Source organism: Dendrobates tinctorius, unplaced genomic scaffold, assembly GCF_039654945.1.
Source record: "Dendrobates tinctorius isolate UK_male_01 unplaced genomic scaffold, ASM3965494v1 ptg000250l, whole genome shotgun sequence".
NCBI lineage: Eukaryota > Metazoa > Chordata > Amphibia > Anura > Dendrobatidae > Dendrobates > Dendrobates tinctorius.
Genome location: NW_027361917.1, coordinates 52,118,793 through 52,140,349, shown reverse-complemented (window position 1 = coordinate 52,140,349; position 21,557 = coordinate 52,118,793). Strand labels below are relative to the sequence as shown.

At 40.0% G+C, this 21,557-nt stretch overlaps 1 protein-coding gene across 1 annotated transcript in view; it reads left to right on the top strand.

The window, feature by feature from the left end:
- SYNE1 (spectrin repeat containing nuclear envelope protein 1) overlaps positions 1–21,557 on the top strand; it is a 591,877-nt gene that overhangs the window by 100,704 nt on the left and 469,616 nt on the right. The window contains exons 6-8 of the mRNA XM_073557690.1: positions 1,732–1,910; positions 3,731–3,927; positions 4,041–4,150. Of these exons, the coding sequence (XP_073413791.1) occupies positions 1,732–1,910; positions 3,731–3,927; positions 4,041–4,150 (486 nt within the window). The remainder of the gene's footprint in view (positions 1–1,731; positions 1,911–3,730; positions 3,928–4,040; positions 4,151–21,557) is intronic.

Sequence of the window (21,557 nt, the reverse complement as noted above, 5' to 3'; positions counted from 1 at the left end):
TGATTGCAAACACAAATTCTTTGGTATTATTATCTACATTTAATTTGTCTTAAATAAAAAAAACACAAAAAGAATTGTCCTAAAGCCAAATTGGATATAATTCCACACCAAACATAAAAAAGAGGGTGGACAAAAGTATTGGCACTGTTCGAAAAATCATGTGATGCTTCTCTGATTTGTGTAATTAACAGCATCTGTAACTTACCTGTGGCACCTAACAGGTGTTGGCAATAACTAAATCACACTTGCAGCCAGTTGACATGGATTAAAGTTGACTCAACCTCTGTCCTGTGTCCTTGTGTGTACCACATTGAGCTTGCAGAAAAGAAAGAAGACCAAAGAACTGTCTGAGGACTTGAGAAACCAAATTGTGAGGAAGCATGAGCAATCTCAAGGCTACAAGTCCATCTCCAAAGACCTGAATGTTCCTGTGTCTACCGTGCGCAGTGTCATCAAGAAGTTTAAAGCCCATGGCACTGTGGCTAACCTCCCTAGATATGGACGGAAAATAAAAATTGACAAGAGATTTCAACGCAAGATTGTGCGGATGTTGGATAAAGAACCTCGACTAACATCCAAACAAGTTCAAGCTGCCCTGCAGTCCGAGGGTACAACAGTGTCAACCCGTACTATCCGTCAGCGTCTGAATGAAAAGGGACTGTATGGTTGGAGACCCAGGAAGACCCCACTTCTTACCCCGAGACATAAAAAAAGCCAGGCTGGAGTTTGCCAAAACTTACCTGAAAAAGCCTAAAACGTTTTGGAAGAATGTTCTCTGGTCAGATGAGACAAAAGTAGAGCTTTTTGGGCAAAGGCATCAACATAGAGTTTACAGGAGAAAAAAAGAGGCATTCAAAGAAAAGAACACGGTCCCTACAGTCAAACATGGCGGAGGTTCCCTGATGTTTTGGGGTTGCTTTACTGCCTCTGGCACTGGACTGCTTGACCGTGTGCATGGCATTATGAAGTCTGAAGACTACCAACAAATTTTGCAGCATAATGTAGGGCCCAGTGTGAGAAAGCTGGGTCTCCCTCAGAGGTCATGGGTCTTCCAGCAGGACAATGATCCAAAACACACTTCAAAAAGCACTAGAAAATGGTTTGAGAGAAAGCACTGAAGACTTCTAAGGTGGCCAGCAATGAGTCCAGACCTGAATCCCATAGAACACCTGTGGAGAGATCTAAAAATGGCAGTTTGGAGAAGGCACCCTTCTAATATCAGGGACCTGGAGCAGTTTGCCAAAGAAGAATGGTCTAAAATTCCAGCAGAGCATTGTAAGAAACTCATTGATGGTTACTGGAAGCGGTTGGTCGCAGTCATTTTGGCTAAAGGTTGTGCAACCAAGTATTAGGCTGAGGGTGCCAATACTTTTGTCTGGCCCATTTTTGGAGTTTTGTGTGAAATGGTCAATGTTTTGCTTTTTGCTTCATTCTCTTTTGTGTTTTTTCATTTAAGACAAATTAAATGAAGATAATAATACCAAAGAATTTGTGTTTGCAATCATTTTCAGGAAGAAACTGAGTATTATCTGACAGAATTGCAGGGGTGTCAATACTTTTGGCCACAACTGTATTTTTATTATGCATTCACTCTCTGCAGCGAACAGACTGATTAATCTAAGGGTTTTACACTTTAAATTTGACAGTGAAACTGAAGAACTGACTCAGCAGAAAGGCCTGCAATTTATTGGATACCTTGCTAAGAGCATTTTATATCTTTTTTTTTTACAGATTGAAGAATTAACCAGCAATCTTCCACAACTTCATTCCCTGTCCAGTAGTACATCTTCCGTTGATAGTGTAGTGAGTTCTGAGACCGCCAGCCCCCCAACAAAACGCAAAGTAGTTACTAAAATTCAAGGAAGTGCCAAAAAAGCCCTCCTGAGATGGGTGCAGTACACAGCGGCCAAGTAAGTCTTTCCTTCTTATATTGTTATCGTTGCCCTTGATTGTTGTAAATGTATGATGGTTTAAAGGGATATTCACATTTTATAACGTGATGGCCTGCTGTCTTCAGATTACATAGCAAAAACCTGCTGACAGATTCCCTGTAAATGGAGTAGTTGATGGTGTGCGCATATTAACTTTCTTTTGCCCCCTGTATTTCGATTTCACTGAGCACTGATGGGTTACAAAAGTATGCAAGGGCATGCTGATGGTGCCCGTCACCGTCATGTTGGCACTCCTGTAGTCTGAACTTCTTTAGGGACAGCAATTTTAACTGTATAGTCTATGCAGTACTAGTATTATATGTTATAATCAATCAGACAATCGTAGGTTCATGTTCCCTAAAGAAAGTATATATATATATATATATATATATAAAAATAAGAATCGCCCATCTTTTCCCCTATTAAAAATAAAGAATTTAAAAAGATAAGCATACTTGTTATTGCCGCTTCTGTAAATATCCGATCTATCAATGTATTCAAATAATTAAACTAATTAAAAGAAAAAAGTATTCAATTAATTATCCCGCACGATAATTGCCATTAAAGAGAAAAAAAAAATCAAAACGCTAAAATTGTGGATTTTTGATCACCACACCTGTCTAAAGCAATGTAATAAAAAACCATCAAACATTATATATACCCAAAATGAGTATCCATAAAACTATCAGATCATTATGCAAAAAACAAGCCCTCAATCAGCTCCATTAATGGATTAAAAAAAAAATAACAATCCAAATGAAGGCACCAGCCAAATGTTTTATTGTACGAATTTCTTAGTTTTTTACTACTTAAAAACTATGCAAGTTTGTTGTTACTGTAATTGTCCTGACCTGCAGAATTCTCTTTCCATGTTTACCATACAATAAATTCCATGAAAGCAAAACCCAAAAACACATTGCGGAATTGCATTTTTTTCACAATATCATCCCAATTGGAATTCTTTTTTTTATTTTTCACCACATTGTATTATCAAATGGATGGTGTTGTTCAGAACTACAACTCATCCAGTAAAAAACAAATCCTCATACCGACAGAAAAAAAAAATGTTGCTGCACTTGGAAGGAGGAAAGGGAAAAATGCAAACATGAGAACAAAAATTGGATGCAGAGGAACCGGGGCTGCAGAGTTTATTCCAAATTAGCAAGTGATTACCTACTCAAAGGATTGTTGATTAGCCCTTTAGGAAATCAGCTGGCTTTATACAACTCTATTAACACAAATGACAGATACATAACAGGGTTTTTACATTTTTGAATACCTTTCTTGGAAATTGCAACTTAATAGAGGGCAGCTGCCTTGTTTTTGCCCCAATTATCCAAAGCAGAAATATGGTTCAAATAGGATCTTTTGCTTTGAACGACATAGGACAGCCATGTATTACATCTGCAACCCATGGATTTTAAGGACAATTATACAATACCTTACTTCACCTGTGGTGGCACTGCAGGGAAGTAAAGACTTGCTGCTGAATTCCTTCATAGACTACAAGTAATCGCTGGGAATCACAAAATCGGTGACGCTTTAGCGATCTCGCTATTTGTGAAGGGGGCTTTAGACTAGGGTCAGGGAACTTACGTCAGTAGCACCACTCCATTGCTGCAATAAAGAAAAAAAGAAAAGTTACTGGAGTGGTCCTTTTATGGCAGTGGAGTATCCTAACAGAAAAGGGGGAAGCAAAGAAGACAACCCCTTTAATTATTTAAAAATCATTTCAATCTGTAACAGCTAGAAGCTGGGAGGGAAACCATTTTATCTTGTTCTTTGTTAAAAAATTTCAGACGTGTTGGAATTGAAATAAAAGATTTTGGACCAAGTTGGAGAAATGGCATTGCTTTTCACTCAATTATATATGCAATTCGACCTGAACTGGTGGACATGGACAAGCTGAAAGGAAGAACCAATCGCGAAAATTTGGAAGAAGCCTTTTCAATTGCAGAAACTGAGCTAGGAATTCCAAGGCTGCTGGATCCTGAAGGTATTTTACTTATAATTAGACTTATTGGAATCATCACTATGTATTATTATATGTATTGTGATTTATACAGATCATTTGTTTGATTCATTTTGCTCTACTTTTTTTGTATACAGATGTGGATGTGGATAAGCCCGATGAAAAGTCGATCATGACTTACATAGCTCAGTTCCTAAAACACTATCCTGATCCTCACAACGTGGCAGCAGATGGCCAAGGAGATGATGTAAGTATCAAGTAATTAAATTTATTATTTATTGTAGACTAGACAGAATTCAGATGTACAGTTTTAAAAGGAATCTGTGAGCAGAATTTTGCTATATAATCTGAGGACAGCCTGGGGTACCGGATAAACGCAGAATTCAAGAATGTGTCACTTATCATGCTGTGTACTCTTGTATACTTACAGTGAAGGTTTTATCAGTAGGACATTATCGCTGCCAGGTCCGATATGCATGCGACTGCTAGTCTGACTCCACCCCCTCCTATGATAAGCAGCTCACTGTCAATAAACATTGTACATAAAGAGTTTGTTGTGGGTGGGGTTAGCTATCAGCTTTGCTGCATTGCTAAATCTAAAAACTCTGATTGTGTCAGAATCGCTGCACCCAGTACATCAAGTAATACACCATTGGATTCAGGGTCTATTTGCCTACAACATGCTGCTCACAGATGATATGGCAAAACCCTGCTGGCAGATTCCCTTTAATTGACACTGTTGAGTTAATTGGTGTAAGGAGGTCTCAACTTTTAATAGGTTTTCAAAAGTTCCTGAAAGTGGTTCTGGCCCATTTTATTGTAATTCCTTTAAAAAGTAGTCATACCACGTGATTTTTTTCCACATTTGTTTACTCTAAAAAATATATTTTATTGGGATTTAATGTGATATACCAATTCAATGTAGCAAATATTTGTGAAATCTAAAGGAAATGATACATGGTTTTGTATATATTTAAAAAATATAAATCTGAATATTGTCAGATTCATTTGTATTCAGCCCCACTGAGTCAGTACTTTGTATGACCACCTTTCACTGCAATTACTGATGCAAGTCTTTTGGGGTCTGTCTCTCCCAGCTTTGCAGATCTAGAGGCTGACATTTTGGCCCATTCTTCCTTGCAAACTTGCTGTAGCTCAGTGAGATTGGATGGTGAGTGTTTGTGAACAGAAATTTCCATGTCTTGCCACAGAATCTCAATGGGCTTTAGGTCTGGACTTTGACCGGGTCATTCAAACACATGAATATGCTTTGATGTAAACCATTCCATTGTAGTTTCTAGCAGGATGTTTAGGATCACTGTGCTTTTGAAAGGTGAACCTACGCCCCAGGTGGTCCTACGCCCCAGTCTCAAGTGTTTTGCACCCTCTATGTGATGTTAAATCACTTCTTACGGGCAAGGAGTCAGAAGTCAAATGTCATGAGGGAAGATCATAGACAAAGAGATAATACAAATTGATAGTCAGAGGCAAAGTCTGGGGTCTAGAGAAAAAGGTCAGAGTGCGTCAAAGACAAAGGGGTAATCCAACTGAGTAATCAAAAAGGCAAATCGAAGGTCTGGCAACAAAGATGAGAATATTAAAATGCAAATCTACAACTAGCAAGGTCTGAAAATAACCAGCCAGTTAAATAGCCAGGTAATCACTCAGAACAGGTGACACCTGCAAGACCTTGCAGACCCAGCCAGATTGGGCAGCTGGGCTGTCAATCACAATACCAACAGCTCAGCAGGCCCCTGCCTCAGAAAGGGTGACTAGCCTGTCACTCACAATACTGACAGCTCAGCACGCCTCCTATCCTATAGAATGGCTAAGCAGTCACTCATAGTGGATTCATGCCACACTGTTTCCTTTCCTTTCCTCTTCCAGAATTATCCTGTATTTAAATTCATCTATTTTCTCATCAACTCTAAAAAGTTTTCCTGTCCCTGTTGAAGGAAAACATCACCACAGTATGATTCCATCAACACCATGTTTGACATCAGGTATGGTATTTTCAGTCAGGGGTAGTGTTAGTTTTTCGCCACACATATCGTTTTGGACTTAGCCCTAAAAGTTTTTCTTTTGTCTCATCTGACCAGACCAAATTATTTCAAATGCTAGCAGTGTCCTCTACATGGCATGTGGAAGAAAGTGCTTTGGTCACATGAGACCAAAGTTGAACTGTTTGGATTAAATGCAAAACTCTATATGTGCCAGAACACTGACAAAGCACATCACACTGAAAACAACACTACCATTAAACATGGTAGTGGCCGCATCATGCTGTGTGGATGCTTCTCTTCAGCAGGGACAGGGAAGATGGTCAGAGTTGAAAGGAAGACGGATGGAGCTAAATATGGTGCAATCCTGGAGGAAAACTTGTTAGAGGCTGCAAAAGACTTGACTGGGGCGTAGGTTCACCTTCCAGCAAGACGACCTTAAACGTACTTACAGAGCTACAATAGAATGGTTTAGAACAAAGCATATGAATGTGTGTAAATGGCCCAGTCACAGTTCAGACCTAAATCCTTTTGAGAATCTATGGCAAAACTTGAAAATTGCTGTTCACAGATGCCTCCATCCAACCTCACTAAGATAGAGCTAGTTTTAAAAGAACAATGGTGAAAAATATCAGCCTCTATGTGTGGTAAAGGCATACTCCTAAATTCTGGCTGCAGTAATTGAAGCGAAAGGTGTTCCTACAAAGTATTGACTCAGGGGATGCTGACTACAAACGCATGTCACAGTTTTCAGATTTATATTTTTTAAATATTTAAAATATTTAGAAAGCCATGTATCATTCCCTTTACGTTTCACATATACTTGTTACTTAGTGTTGGTATATTACTTAGAAAAATATTCAGAATTGAGAGTCCTCAGTGGTTGATACCTTTTAATGGCTAACTGAAAAGATGGTAACACATTGCAAGCTTTCGAGACTACTCAGGTCTCTTCTTCAGGCTAGACTAATACAAAATCTGAAGAGTCACATATTTATGTACAATACAACACAGTAAAAATGCAATGGATAAGACAAGTGACGTAAAGTAGAACTATGTGAGAGGGAGAAACATAAATATTGGACCAGTACATAGATAAGGAGTCCGGATGTTTTATAGTCCTCTGATTGGGGTCTCCTAATGTGTTGTGATGCCCCCACCAGGTCTTGAAAGCAAATTCCTTAATTGATGTCAAAAGACATAAATCCATGCGACACATTCATTCCAGCACTGACAGTGTCAAAGGTCGTCAAAAATGTATACTCCCAAACACGTCTCTCTCTGTCATTTGGTTTTCAATTGTTCTTGGATGGTAGCCCTGATTCAAAAAGGTACAATCAGATACAATCGTATATGTTCCAACCCCATGGATAGAGACAAACACCTTGGTCGCCTCAAAAAGACCTTTTTGAATCAGGGCTACCATCCAAGAACAATTGAAAACCAAATTACAAGAGCCACCAGAATGTCAAGGAATCACCTGCTACATTACAAAGCTAAAGAAGAAAATAACCAGGGGCCTCTAGTAGTCACCTACAACCCAAATCTGGAAGTGCTAAGGGGAGCTGCACGAAAATTACAACCTTTACTACAAAAAGATGCCCGATTACAATCCATTTTTCCAGACCCCCCACTGCTGTGTTTTAGGCAGCCCCCAAATTTAAAAAGCATCATTGTCAGAAGCTCCCTGTCCTCTCCAACAGCTGGAGGAACCTTTCCTTGCAACCAGAAAAAATGTAAAACTTGTCCAGTTATAATGACCACGGACAAGATAAAGATCCCCATCTCACATCAGGACTACAAGATCCCAGGTACTTTCAGCTGCATTACATCTAATGTGGTGTACTTAATTATTTGTACTAAATGTCCAACTTGGGGTCTGTATGTGGGGGAGACAGGGCAAAAGCTTAGAACAAGGATGAATGCTCATCGTCACGCAATAAGAGAAAAAAGAATGGCTCTACCTGTGGCAAAACATTTTTGTATCCCTGATCACAGCAACATGGATATGAAATTCCTGGTATTGAAAGGTAACTTCACATCTCAGAGAGAGAGACGTGTTTGGGAGTATAAATTTATGACGACCTTTGGCACGCTCAGTGCTGGAATGAATGTGTCGCATGGATTTATGTCTTTTTACATCAATTAAGGAATTTGCTTTCAAGACCTGGTGGGGGCATCACAACACATTAGGAGACCCCAATCAGAGGACTATAAAACACCGGACTCCTTATCTATGTACTGGTCCAATATTTATGTTTCTCCCTCTCCCATAATGATAGTTCTGCTTCACGTCACTTGTCTTATCCATTGCATTTTTACTGTGTTGTATTGTGCATAAATATGTGACTCTTCAGATTTTGTATTAGTTAGCCTGAAGAAGAGACCTGAGTAGTCTCGAAAGCTTGCAATGTGTTACCATCTTTTCAGTTAGCCATTAAAAGGTATCAACCACTGAGGACTCTCAATTCTGAATATTTTTCTATCTACTGGCTAACACGGTACAAAGATATACATCTTTCCGGTATATTACTTAAAATCTCACTTTTTCAAGGCATTGTATGTACAGCCCATCATTTTATCCTATTCTTTCTCACAATATATATATTGTGTTGCTGTATAGACATAGCAATATATTTTATGGGGATGATGATATTTACTTTTTTATGTGCAGTAGTCTAAAAAAAATGTAAGAACTTTGCTAAAATAGAGCATATACTAGAAGTACTTACATATCATTACTAATTATTATCAGTGTATTGTTGTACTCAGAACTATAAAGTGGTGTTTTTAGGGCACTTCTTGTGACTTTGCATGAATACAAAAGCACTTTTGAAAGGGTTAAAACTTTGATATTTTAACAAATGTATTAAGGATGATTCGGTTGTACTTCCTCACAACCTGCACATTGGTCCTGTTAAAATAATGTCAAAATGGCCCATCTCTTTAACAGTGTTATACACTGTGTGCACAATTATTAGGCAGTTTGTTTTTTTGATGATTCATTTTTTTTTATAGAACTACAGTGCTGTCGGCCAATCCAAAAGGTTAATAAACCTGTATCCTGGATATTTAAGAAAGTAAAAATGATGTTTTATCTTTCTTAGTAGAATATCTATGTGTGGAGAATTATTGGGGAACTATTAATGTGCAGAATTATTATGTAATTAAATGAAAAGCATACATTTTCCCATCGCAATTGTTTATTTTCACCTGTTAAAGTGAGAATAATAACCAAACAACTTAAAAGGTACAAAAGTACATACCAGTGACCAATATCACCACCAATCTTTTTAATAACAGCAATAAGCCTTCCATCCATGGAATCTGTCAGTTTCTTATTCTGTTGATCAACTTTTTGGGTGACACCAACCATAGCCTCCCAGAAACTGTTCAGAGAGGTGTACTATTTTCCTTCAATGTACATCTCCCATTTAAGAAGGGTCCACAAATTCTTAATAGAGTATAGGACAGCGTGAGGACGGGGTCATGTCATTGTTCTTTCATCTTTAATGCTTTAGTGGCAGCCAAGCAGTGGAGTACACCAGTGCCCGTGATGGAGCATTGTCCTGCATACAAATTTTGGTTTTCTAGAAAGATTTTGACTATTTCCTCTGCCACTGCTTGAAGAAAATGTATTCGAAACAATGGCAGTAGGTTTGACAGTTGATTTTGAGTCCATCGTCAAGGTCTAACTAACTCATCTTTAGTAATACCAGCCCATCTCCCTATTTCTTAATCCATTCTTGAGGTTTCAACTTTTGTGTCTTGTTTCATCTTTCCTTACTTTGGCCTTGTCCTTCTTGGCACTTCAGGGAGGTGTCAGTTCTGAAATATGACAGCACTGGAGGATAATGGCTTCCCGGTCACTTCACATTTCATTCTACTCCATTCTTTAGCAGTTAATTGTCATATTTGTTTCTCCAATATCTTAGCAATTTCAAGAATGCTGCATCCCTCGGTAAGACTTTTAACAATTTTTTACTTTTCAGTCAGTTAAATCTATATTTTGGCCCATTTTGCCTGAGAAAAACAAGTTGCCTAATAGTTCTGCACACCTTGATAAAGGGTATTGATATCCTTAGGCCGCTCCCTCTCTCATTACACAAATACACATCACCTGATCTGCTATTAGTATTCAGCCTGGAGTTGGAAAATCTGCATAAAAATGATAATGTGGTCCAGATACTCCTTGCCTAATAATTGTGCACATTATGTAGTATTGCCTTGTAATCTTCAGTGGGTTAAGGAGCAGTAATACAGCTGTGTGCATTATCTCTAATATAGAGAGTATGATCTGATAGGAAGTCAATACATTTGCATTTGTGTTTTTCCTCTCTACTTTTCTTATGTATTTGTATTTTCTACCATTTTATCAGTTTGTGTTATAAAACTGTATATGTAGATCATTTTCATACATTCTAATAAAGTCTGCAGTTAAAGGGATTGCCCACTAATGAGCAACTCAAGGAGCTATTTAAAATAAAAAAACATGTATACTTACCTCTCAGATCGGGGCCACTCTTCTGCCCTGAGCCCTTTGTCCTCCTTTGATTTTATGATGTAACTAATGTAATGTGACCACTGCAGCCAATTAGCAGCTGCTCTAATGGAATTGTGACACCTGCAGCCAATAAGGAGCCGTTGAGGAGTAGTAGCAGTAGCTGTAACGTGACTCCGGGAGGACACTGTGATCAGAGTGAAGGATCAGCACTAGTCTGAGAGATATGTGTACATTTTTAGAGTTGCTCTAGCACCTTGTAGCTGTTCATGGGGTTTGTCCAGTAATGGACAAACATTTTTAAGTGCTATAGGAATGGACATGGACAAATTATACATGTAAATGAAGATATTGCTGGCAGAATCAAACTTTGGCCAGCAGACTTCTTTTGTCCAGTCACATCATCAATATTAGATCGGTGAAGGTCTGACACTAGGTATGCCCATCGATCAGCTTTTATTCTTCTAGATGGCAATATAGCAATGGCAATGAAGTATCACCAGTAACATATGCCATACCCTCATACTCTGTTGTGTAGTTCAATGTGTAGCCGCCACTGCTGGGTACTACAGAACATCTCCTCTTCAGCTGTGTTCTATGTGTCTACATCCATCTGCCGCAGGATCAAATGACAGCTGATTGGGGTGTCGGACCCCCACCGATCTCATATTCATGTCCCATCCTATAATTATTTCATAATTATACAATCGGACATCCCCTTTAACTCTTGCTATTACTCTGTGTATCATTTTTTGTTTTTCCCTTTTGACTTTCTAACATGTTTGCCTTTCTCTATTCGTGCTTCCCATGGCCATTTCATTCTTTACTAACCAGTAATTATCCTTTTCATACTTTACTATGCTTGCCAATCACAGCTAGATCCTAGAGCAATAGCACACAAATTGAAGGTATGTAAGAAGTGCCTTTGTTCTTCAAGACCGGACAGTTATTGAAATGACTCTTGACGTTACTATTAATTGAATGCATTTTGTTTAGATTAATTTCAGGGCGATGTAATGGAATATCTCTGGTATTCAGTTGAGTGAATGATTTTGCACTTCAGTACAGTATTTGTCACAGTTTTGCTGAGGGACTCTGCCATATGCCATGTGTAATTTTTTTCCTGGCCATACATTAGGAATTTAAGACAGTCTTTTTTGAACGACTTCTCTATCATGGTTGATCTGTCAAGGTTGTCTTTTTGGATGTTGATGTCATAACCTGATATGACAAATCACCGGATGATCTCTTCCATAATCTGTCTTGTAGTCTACAAGCGCTTTAATGAGATGCATTTAAACATGGTAATTAAACTTTTAGACAGATATCTGCCATAAGTCATCTGTCACTCTTGTTTGTGCCAAAGAAAAAGGCACTGATGGTCAGTAGAGAATGGTCTAAATTGGCCTTTTTCAGCCTTTTTGTATAGATAGCCCTACATGGTCACTATTCAGATGCCAGAGATGATACTTAGCGACTGTGGTCTGGCTCATAAAGGAGAACCCCAAAAGGAAAACTTAACTCCATGACGTCTACACGCCATTATAGAGCCCATGGACCTGTTTTTCTCTGTGAGGGGGCAACTCTAAAACAGGGTTCTTAGAGGTTAAGAAAATAAAACAATCAACTGTGTAATTTTGCAATTTTTATAGTCGATAGTTGATTTTTTGTGTTTCGTTATCATTGTTTTCAACATCTCTGTTGTTAGTGGGAATATACAGTCCTATACTCAGGCTGTATTCAGACTTCTAAATAAGTAATACTAGCACATTGAAGGAAAGTATCAGGAAATAGATACGTTTTACTGCTCTTCTAACAAAACAAAGAAAAATACAAAACTTCTTGATTTACTTGATATGTCACCATTTACTCATTGTGTAGTGACTAGTGTTGAGCATTCCGATACCGCAAGTATCGGGTATCGGCCGATACTTGCTGTATCGGAATTCCGATACCGACTTCCGATATTTTTTCAATATCGGAATTCGGCATCGGAATCGGAAGTTCAGTTGATTGACGGCCTGACGTCATCATGATGCGCGGTGTGTGCGCATCATGATGCGCCGTCATTTCGGGCCTTCCGGGGGTCTCTGCCGGCCTGCCGGGGGGCTGTGCCGGCCTGCCGGGGGGCTGTGTGGACTGCCCGGGGTCTGTACCGGCCTGCCGGGGGGCTGTGCCGGCCTGCCGGTGGTCTGTGCACCCTGTGGGGGTCTGTACCGGCCTGCCGGGAGGCTGTGCCGGCCTGCCGGGGGGCTGTGCTGATGTCCGGGGGTCTGTGCAAGCATCGTCCGATGGGACTACAAGTCCCATCGGGCGATGCCTGCTACCATGACAGTGATTGACACATTAGCCAATGATGGGACAGTAGTAGTCCCATCATCCGGCTAATGTGTTAAATGTTAAAAAAAAAAAAAAAAAAATACTACATACATACTACATGCATGCTACATACATACTACATGCATGCTACATACATACTACATATATACTACATACATACTACATACATACTGCATGCTACATACATACTACATACATACTACATGCATGCTACATACATACTACATATATACTACATACATACTACATACATGCTACATACATACTGCATGCTACATACATACTACATACATACTACATACATACTACATGCATACTACATATATACTACATACATACTACATACATGCTACATACATACTGCATGCTACATACATACTACATACATACTACATGCATGCTACATACATACTACATATATACTACATACATACTACATACATGCTACATACATACTGCATGCTACATACATACTACATACATACTACATGCATGCTACATACATACTACATATATACTACATACATACTACATACATGCTACATACATACTGCATGCTACATACATACTACATACATACTACATACATACTACATGCATGCTACATACATACTACATATATACTACATGCATGCTACATACATACATACCACATATATACTACATACATACAATACATTCATACAATACATACATAGACATACAGTACATATAACATAGAGTAACATACTTACCAATACTTGTCACATTGTTCCCCGAAGCCATTGTCTTTTCCGGGATAAATATTAACATAACAAACCACAAAAATACTCACCCACGATCCGAAGCAGTCCACGAGTGTGTCCCACGACGATCTTGGGTAGAGAACTGCAGCATCAGATGATGCTGCCGTTCTCTACGGGCTGCAGGAATCCAATGACGGAAGGTAGGTATCCTTCCGCACTGTATTCCTCCGCCACTTAAAAAAAAAAAAGTCCCTAGTCTCACTTTATGCCATTGCTGTGTGGGAAATTCCCACACAGCAATGGCATAAAGTGAGACTAGGGACTTTTTTTTTTTTAAGTGGCGGAGGAATACAGTGCGGAAGGATACCTACCTTCCGTCATTGGATTCCTGCAGCCCGTAGAGAACGGCAGCATCATCTGATGCTGCAGTTCTCTACCCAAGATCGTCGTGGGACACACTCGTGGACTGCTTCGGATCGTGGGTGAGTATTTTTGTGGTTTGTTATGTTAATATTTATCCCGGAAAAGACAATGGCTTCGGGGAACAATGTGACAAGTATTGGTAAGTATGTTACTCTATGTTATATGTACTGTATGTCTATGTATGTATTGTATGAATGTATTGTATGTATGTAGTATATATGTGGTATGTATGTAGCATGTAGTATGTATGCAGCATGCATGTAGTATGTATGTAGCATGCATGTAGTATATATGTAGTATGTATGTAGCATGTAGTATGTATGTAGCATGCATGTAGTATATATGTAGTATGTATGTAGCATGTAGTATGTATGTAGCATGTAGTATGTATGTAGCATGCATGTAGTATATATGTGGTATGTATGTAGCATGCATGTAGCATGCATGTAGTATGTATGTAGTATGTATGTAGTATATATGTAGTATGTATGTAGCATGTATGTAGTATGTATGTAGCATGCATGTAGCATGCAGTATGTATGTAGCATGCATGTAGTATATATGTAGTATGTATGTAGCATGTAGTATGTAGCATGCATGTAGTATATATGTAGCATGTAGTATGTATGTAGCATGCATGTAGTATATATGTGTTATGTATGTAGCATGTAGCATGCATGTAGCATGCATGTAGTATGTATGTAGTATATATGTGGTATGTATGTAGCATGCAGTATGTATGTAGCATGCATGTAGTATATATGTAGTATGTATGTTGCATGTAGTATTTATGTAGTATGAATGTAGCATGTATGTAGTATGTAGTATGAATGTAGCATGTATGTAGTATGCATGTTGTATGTATGTAGCATGTAATTTTTTTTTTTTTTTTTTTACATTTAACACATTAGCCGGATGATGGGACTACTACTGTCCCATCATTGGCTAATGTGTCAATCACTGTCATGGTAGCAGGCATCGCCCGATGGGACTTGTAGTCCCATCGGACGATGCCTGCACAGACACCCGGAGCCTGCACAGACCACCGGCAGGCTGGCACAGCCCCCCGGCAGGCCGGCACAGCCCCCCGGCAGGCCGGCACAGCCCCCCGGAGCCTGCACAGACCACCGGCAGGCCGGCACAGACCACCGGAGCCTGCACAGACCCCCTGGCAGGCCGGCACAGCCCCCCGAAAGGCCCGTACAGACCCCAGAGAGGCTGTACAAGGGCAGGAAAGGGTTTTTCTTATTCCGATACCGGAAGTCCCATAGACTTGAATGGGACTTCCGGTATCGGAATCGGCGATACCGATACTTTTTTTAAAGATCGGCCGATACCATCCGATACGATACTTTGAAGTATCGGACGGTATCGCTCAACTCTAGTAGTGACTGCTCTTCTGTGTTTGAAGCTGTATTAATGTATTGAATGTATCAGCTCATACATGTTGTTACTGCATTCCTAATCTTTCCAGCAAAGTCTGATCTATTAGAAATAATAGACCTGTGTAGATTTGCAGTATTTAACTGTAAATAACAATGCTCACGCTTCTTACCACCAAACAGACACTGTGAAAACTTTTGAGATGGGATCGATGTTACGTTCACTGAAAAAGATACAGGTCCATGAGGTTCTACCTGTCTTTATCAGTTATACGATGAGATAGAGCCTTTTACAAATACTGAAATATTACCTGCCATTATTACCCTTTAGGTATGGCATGCTATAGATTTTACCATTCTATCATAGATGTCTACATTGTGTTTCTTCCTCTCTTACTAGACTTCTTGGTCCTTTGCAGATCTTGGAAAGAATACGTCATGTACCAGTTCTTTTTGCTGACCACAGATACAATAACTCATGAAATCATGACAACTTTAAAGGGACTCTGTCTCCCCCTGGGACCTGTATAACCTGTTTATATGGGCATAAAGGTGATATAGATGTTAAACTAGTCCTACCTGTATGCCTCAGGTTAGCGGTCTTGTTGTTGAGAAAACTTATTTTATTTCTTTATGCTAATGATTTCTTACAAGCTCTGGGGCGTGCGGTGTCTGGAAGAAATCTCTGCCCCCTGTCTACATTATAATATTACCCCCTTCCAATGCACATCACAGTGCCCTGTGACATGTAGTTGTAGTGCCGGAATCCCGCACCTGTGCGCTGCACTACCTCCGCAATCCATACCTTTTCCTGCCTTCTAAGGACAGTGTATTCAGGGATCTTCTGTGCAGGCGCTGGCGAGTCACTGCGACTTCCACTCCAGTGACCTCCGGCATTAGCAACGATAAGGTTCTCTCCCCACTCCCTCCCTGCATAGTCATTGCTAGGAACCATGTGTATATATGTGTATACAGGGTACTGTGACATGCATGGGGCGGGAGTGATAGTATAATGAGGATGGGGCAGGGATTTCTTCCAGCCACCACACGCACTGGAGCCTGGAAGAAATCATTAACATAAAGAAATAAAATGGATTTTCTCAACAATTAGACTGCCTGTATGAGGCATACAGGTAGGACTAGTCTAACATTTCTACCACCTGTATGCCCATATTATTAGGTTATACATGTCCCATCGGGTGATAAATTCCCTTAAAGTGATTTTTTTCCAATCTGGACATTATAGAAGCAAGCTCCATCCTACTTATGGATCTAGTCATCCACTTTTCATTATCTCTCCTACTGTATAGCCTTTTCTGGAATGTGGAATCTAATAAAGGATTTATAGAGAGGTAATAATATATGAAGATCACAGATTTTTATCCTTAATTTTATACACCCTAAAATCTTATTTGCTTGTGCAGCCGCCTCTTGACATTGAGCTGCTATGCTAACTTGTAATCAGGATATACAAGTCCTTCTGTACTGTAATCCCTCGTATGTTTCCATGCAATGTCTATGCAAGGTTGCAATAACTGAAGTCTAGGTGCGTTACCTTACATTTATCAGCAATTAAATCTATCTGCCGTGTTTTTGCCCATGCTGCCAGCTGATTTGGGTTTTCTGTAATATTTTATGATTGAGGCAAGACGAGTATTAAAGGGGTTTTCCAGTTTTGGAAAATCCTTGTTCCCCCCAACCACAGTTTTAAACATAAATGAGATTTGTCTGTTAACATACTGACAAGAAGGAAACCTTTTTCGAATCAATTTTATCACATGGTTAATGATGTAAACTCCTCCATCCCCTCAAAATAAAAAAAATTCTGAATTGCTTTTTTTTGTTTGTCACCCAAATATCGGAAAAAAGTGATAAAAATGTTATGCAGTCTAAAACAATGTAAACTTCTTACGCATCCCACAAAAAACAAACCCCCCCACACATCTCTTTTGACAGGAAAATAAAAACAAGTTAATGCTCTGACAATATGGAGAATATGGAGATGCGAAAACAAATACATTTTTGTAAAGCCACATTAGAACCTACAAAGAGTGCCAAAGCCACGGAGCTTCCTTAAAGGGCCTGTCACACTAAGAGATATCGCTAGCAATATCGCTATAACTAGTGACGTTATAGCGATATTGCTAGCGATATCTCTGTGTCTGATACTTACCTACGACCGGCTCCCCCGCTGGTTATCGCTGATCGCGCGAGAACGTTCAGGACTGTTTCTCGTCGTCAGCTTCCTGCGGCGCTTCCTGCTGTGAGGACGAGCGACGCGTGGAGCCGGGCGGGAGGACGCAGAATCGCCTAGTGTGACAGGTAAGTAACGACCCCCGTCCCCAGCGATGTCGCTAGTGAGATCTGCCTATGTGGCAGCTCACTAGCGACCACTTAGCGATGTACCAGCGATCCTGACCGCGTCATATCACTGGTCGGGATCGCTGGTACATCGCTAAGTGTGACCGTACCTTAAGAACACAACATTTTATTTGGTGTGGTTATCAATTGCAATTATTCATCCTACAATAAACAGCCACACCCACTACCATGATAAATCAAAATACATTTTATTTGGCATATTTAATAAAAACAATTAAAATAGATATTCTTAAAGGGTTAATTTTGAATATATACAATTATAGTTTCACAGTTTTCTTCAGTTAAAGGGAATCTGTCACCCCCTGGATGAATTTAAGCTATTACTATGGGCATATACAAGTAATAGAATGGTTAAACCAGTCTTACCCCGTGCCTCATAGCTGCGGTGTAGATGTTTTGAAAAGCAGTTTTAATGTTTTATGTTAATGATTTCTTCCAGGCTCTGGGGCATGCGGTGCCTGGAAGAAATCTCTACCTCCTCCCTTCATTATAATACCACCCCCGCTCCCATGCAAGTTATAGTAACCTGTGATGTGCAGTTGCGGCGCTGTAATCCCGCGCATGCGCCGTCCACTCATGCGGTTATGTGAACCTTATCATCCCTTCTATAGGTACAGTCTTCATCAATTTTCTGCACAGGTTCTGGCGAGTCTCTGCTACTGCGCTTAATTTTTCATGTTCATATCTCAATTAACTTACTGTTAACTGTTAACTTTCTGTAAGTCCAAAAAAGTTAACACACAGCTGAATTTCTTGACGATGTGGTTTTCATAATTAGTTCACTGGTTGGGGTCTCTGCTGTTTTGGCACCCTGGGTTCTCTGCAGATGTGACATGAGGTCCACAATATTGTCACTTGCCGAGGGAGGCTTTGGTCTCTGAGTGCTGGGTATTTTTTTTAAACACAAATTTTATTTCAAATTTTCATAGACATTGCTTCATTTCACATGACAAGTCATTTTTCCAATAAACAGACAATAACTCAGCCTATCATCCTCCCTTCCTACCCTCCCTTAAACAAACCCTCTTCCTCTTACATTTTCAATGGTCTCCCCTAGCAACTTCGCACACATGTTATGTCTAGACCACTTGTAAAACACAGATTGCAAGCATCGCCTCTGTAAAATATCACCACACATTTATCCTTTTTAACTCCTGTCCCTACCAGGACCTTACACCTCGCCTTCATTAGCCAACTTCAGATTCCCCAAATTGTTTTGGATGTCTTCCAGTAGGTACCATTCAGTATATTTAAAGGGCCTTACTATTCTCCTTATTTCCTCTTCATCACATTGTCTTACTATGAAAAGCCTCCATTTTTTAAAGAATTTACCCGTCAGACCCTCCTTGTTCCTTTCCGCCTCCAGCTGTTCGATTCTGAGTAAAGATTTAATCTGTCCCATCACCTCTTCCATCGACGGCACACTTCCCTCAAGCCATTTGGACAGTAGAGCCCTCTTACCTATCATAGCCACCCCATGAAACAATTTTGGTAATTTGGGCCTCTGTTCCTCTCCTCCTCGTACTACCTGTCCCTTGTTCCTATAATGAAAGATCCACAGCAATGGATCCATTTCAATTTCCACACTCCCCACTTTTTGCATAAATGATTGCAATCCTTTCCAGAATTTCTGGCTCTCTGGGCATTGCCAGATCCCATGGAACAGGTCTGTTTTTGGCAATTTACATTTGGGGCACTGAGTCACTCTGTTTATCTGTTGTGTATTTGGGATGTTAAAACCATAAATTGCTCTATGCATCAGTCTATATTGAGTGTCCCTCCAACCTTCATTAATCACCTCCTTCCTCATCTTCATCCACCCCTGTAATATCTACCCTGCTTCAGAGTCACCCAGTTGTCTTGCCCATGCTCTCCAGACTTGTTCTGGGCAGATTGGAATCAAAACCTCCCTCAAAGCTTTATATAATGCGGAGATAGAATTCTCATGTCGGTCTTTCATAATAATTCTGTCCAAGTCATTCGTCACCTGTTCCATTCTAACATCCCTCAGTTGTGACATTAGCCCCTTTTCTATCTGTTTGTATTGGAGGATTTGAAATGTGGATAGCCCATATTTTGTCACGATTTCCTGGTATGACAGCCATCTATTCTCCACCTCATGTATTAGATCTGTCACCCTTTTTATCCCCTTGTTCTTCCATTCTGAAAATAATTTGTTGTCTCTTCCCGCTGGGAAATCTGGGAACCTCCATATATCAAGATGCTTGGATATTCTCCAAGACAACTTGAATTTTTTCCTCACTGCTTTCCAGGCCATCACCGTATCTCTACTTACCAGTGAGTGTTTAATGTTCCTTGGTATGTTGGCCAATGACGTGTGTAATAGTGCCCCTAAATCCCAGGGTTTACAAAACTCACTCTCCAAACGTATGTCAGAATGCCCATTTGTCTTCCTCAACCAGTCCATGGCATGTCTCATCAGGCATGCCAAATTATACCCTCTAATATTTGGCAGTTTAATGCCTCCTTGTTCCAAAGATTGCATCAATTTTTCCGTTTTAATTCTCGGTCTTTTCCCCCTCCATAGGAATGTCGAAAATGCTTTATTCAATCTATTTATGTCTGTGTGTTTCAACAACATGGGGATGGTCTGCATTGGGTAGAGTAACTTTGGAAAGCACATCATTTTCAAGAGATGATTTCTACCTAGCAGAGATAACGGTAGCCCTTCCCACAACTTCAATTCCCGTTCTATTTTCTGTATCAAAGGTTTGTAATTTAAGTCATATATCGATGCTGACGTACATCCCATCTGTATTCCTAGATATTTAAGATGTGACTTTGCTATTGGTATCCCACAGATTTTCCCCCTTGTTCCATCTGCTACCATTAGTGGCATCCTTTGCCCACAGAGAAATAGTATTTCACACTTTGTTCTGTTCAATTTAAAACCTGACAAGCTCCCAAACTCCTCTATCTGTTTTATCACTTTCGGTAGGTCCCTCTGAGGATTGTTCATGAATAATATAATATCATCCGCAAATAGCGCCGAGTGCAGTCGTTCCTTCCCAACACTAATGCCTTCGAAACAATCTCCTTCATTTAACAGTCGAGACAATGGCTCAATGGCAAGGTTAAACAGGAGGGGTGACAATGGACATCCCTGTCTAGTCCCTTTGTTCAAAGGGAAAGACTGCGACAGGAACCCGGGCGTTGCCACCCTCGCCTGAGGATTCGCGTATAATACTCCTATAAACGTACCAAAGGCTCCCTCTATCCCCATATTGTCGAGTACCGTCTCCAACCATGTCCACCCCACGCTGTTGAACGCTTTTTCAGCATCAAGCGTGACCATGGCTGGACATTCCTCCTTTCGAAGATCCCTGTGTCTAATAGCATCCATTACCAACATGGCCCTCCGCACATTTGTCACCGCTGCCCTCCCTTTAACAAACCCCGATTGTGCCGGTGAAATTAAATTTGGTATTATCTCCGCCAACCTATTGGCCATCAATTTGGCCAAGATTTTAAGATCCTGATTTATTAATGAAATTGGCCTATAGTTTGCTGGATTGTCTAGATTCTTATCACCCTTGGGTATCAATTTTATGTACGCAGTGTTGAGATGTCCCGAAATTCCACATCCTCCCAGTATTTTATTGTACATTCTAGTCAAAACCGGCGCTATCTGCTCTCCCATTTCTTTATAAAATTCCCCATTGAACCCGTCAGGTCCCGGTGCCTTGTGTATATTCAAATCCCTTATTACCGACTGTACTTCCTCTATTGTTATTTCCGCGTTCAATCTAGACAGCTCTTCCGAATTTATTTGCGAAAGTTTTATTTTTCCCAACAGATCACTTCCCCTGTCTCCCGTCTCTTCCCCCCTGCTATATAAATTCGCATTGTACTTCCCCAAAATCTCTGTAATCTCCTTTGG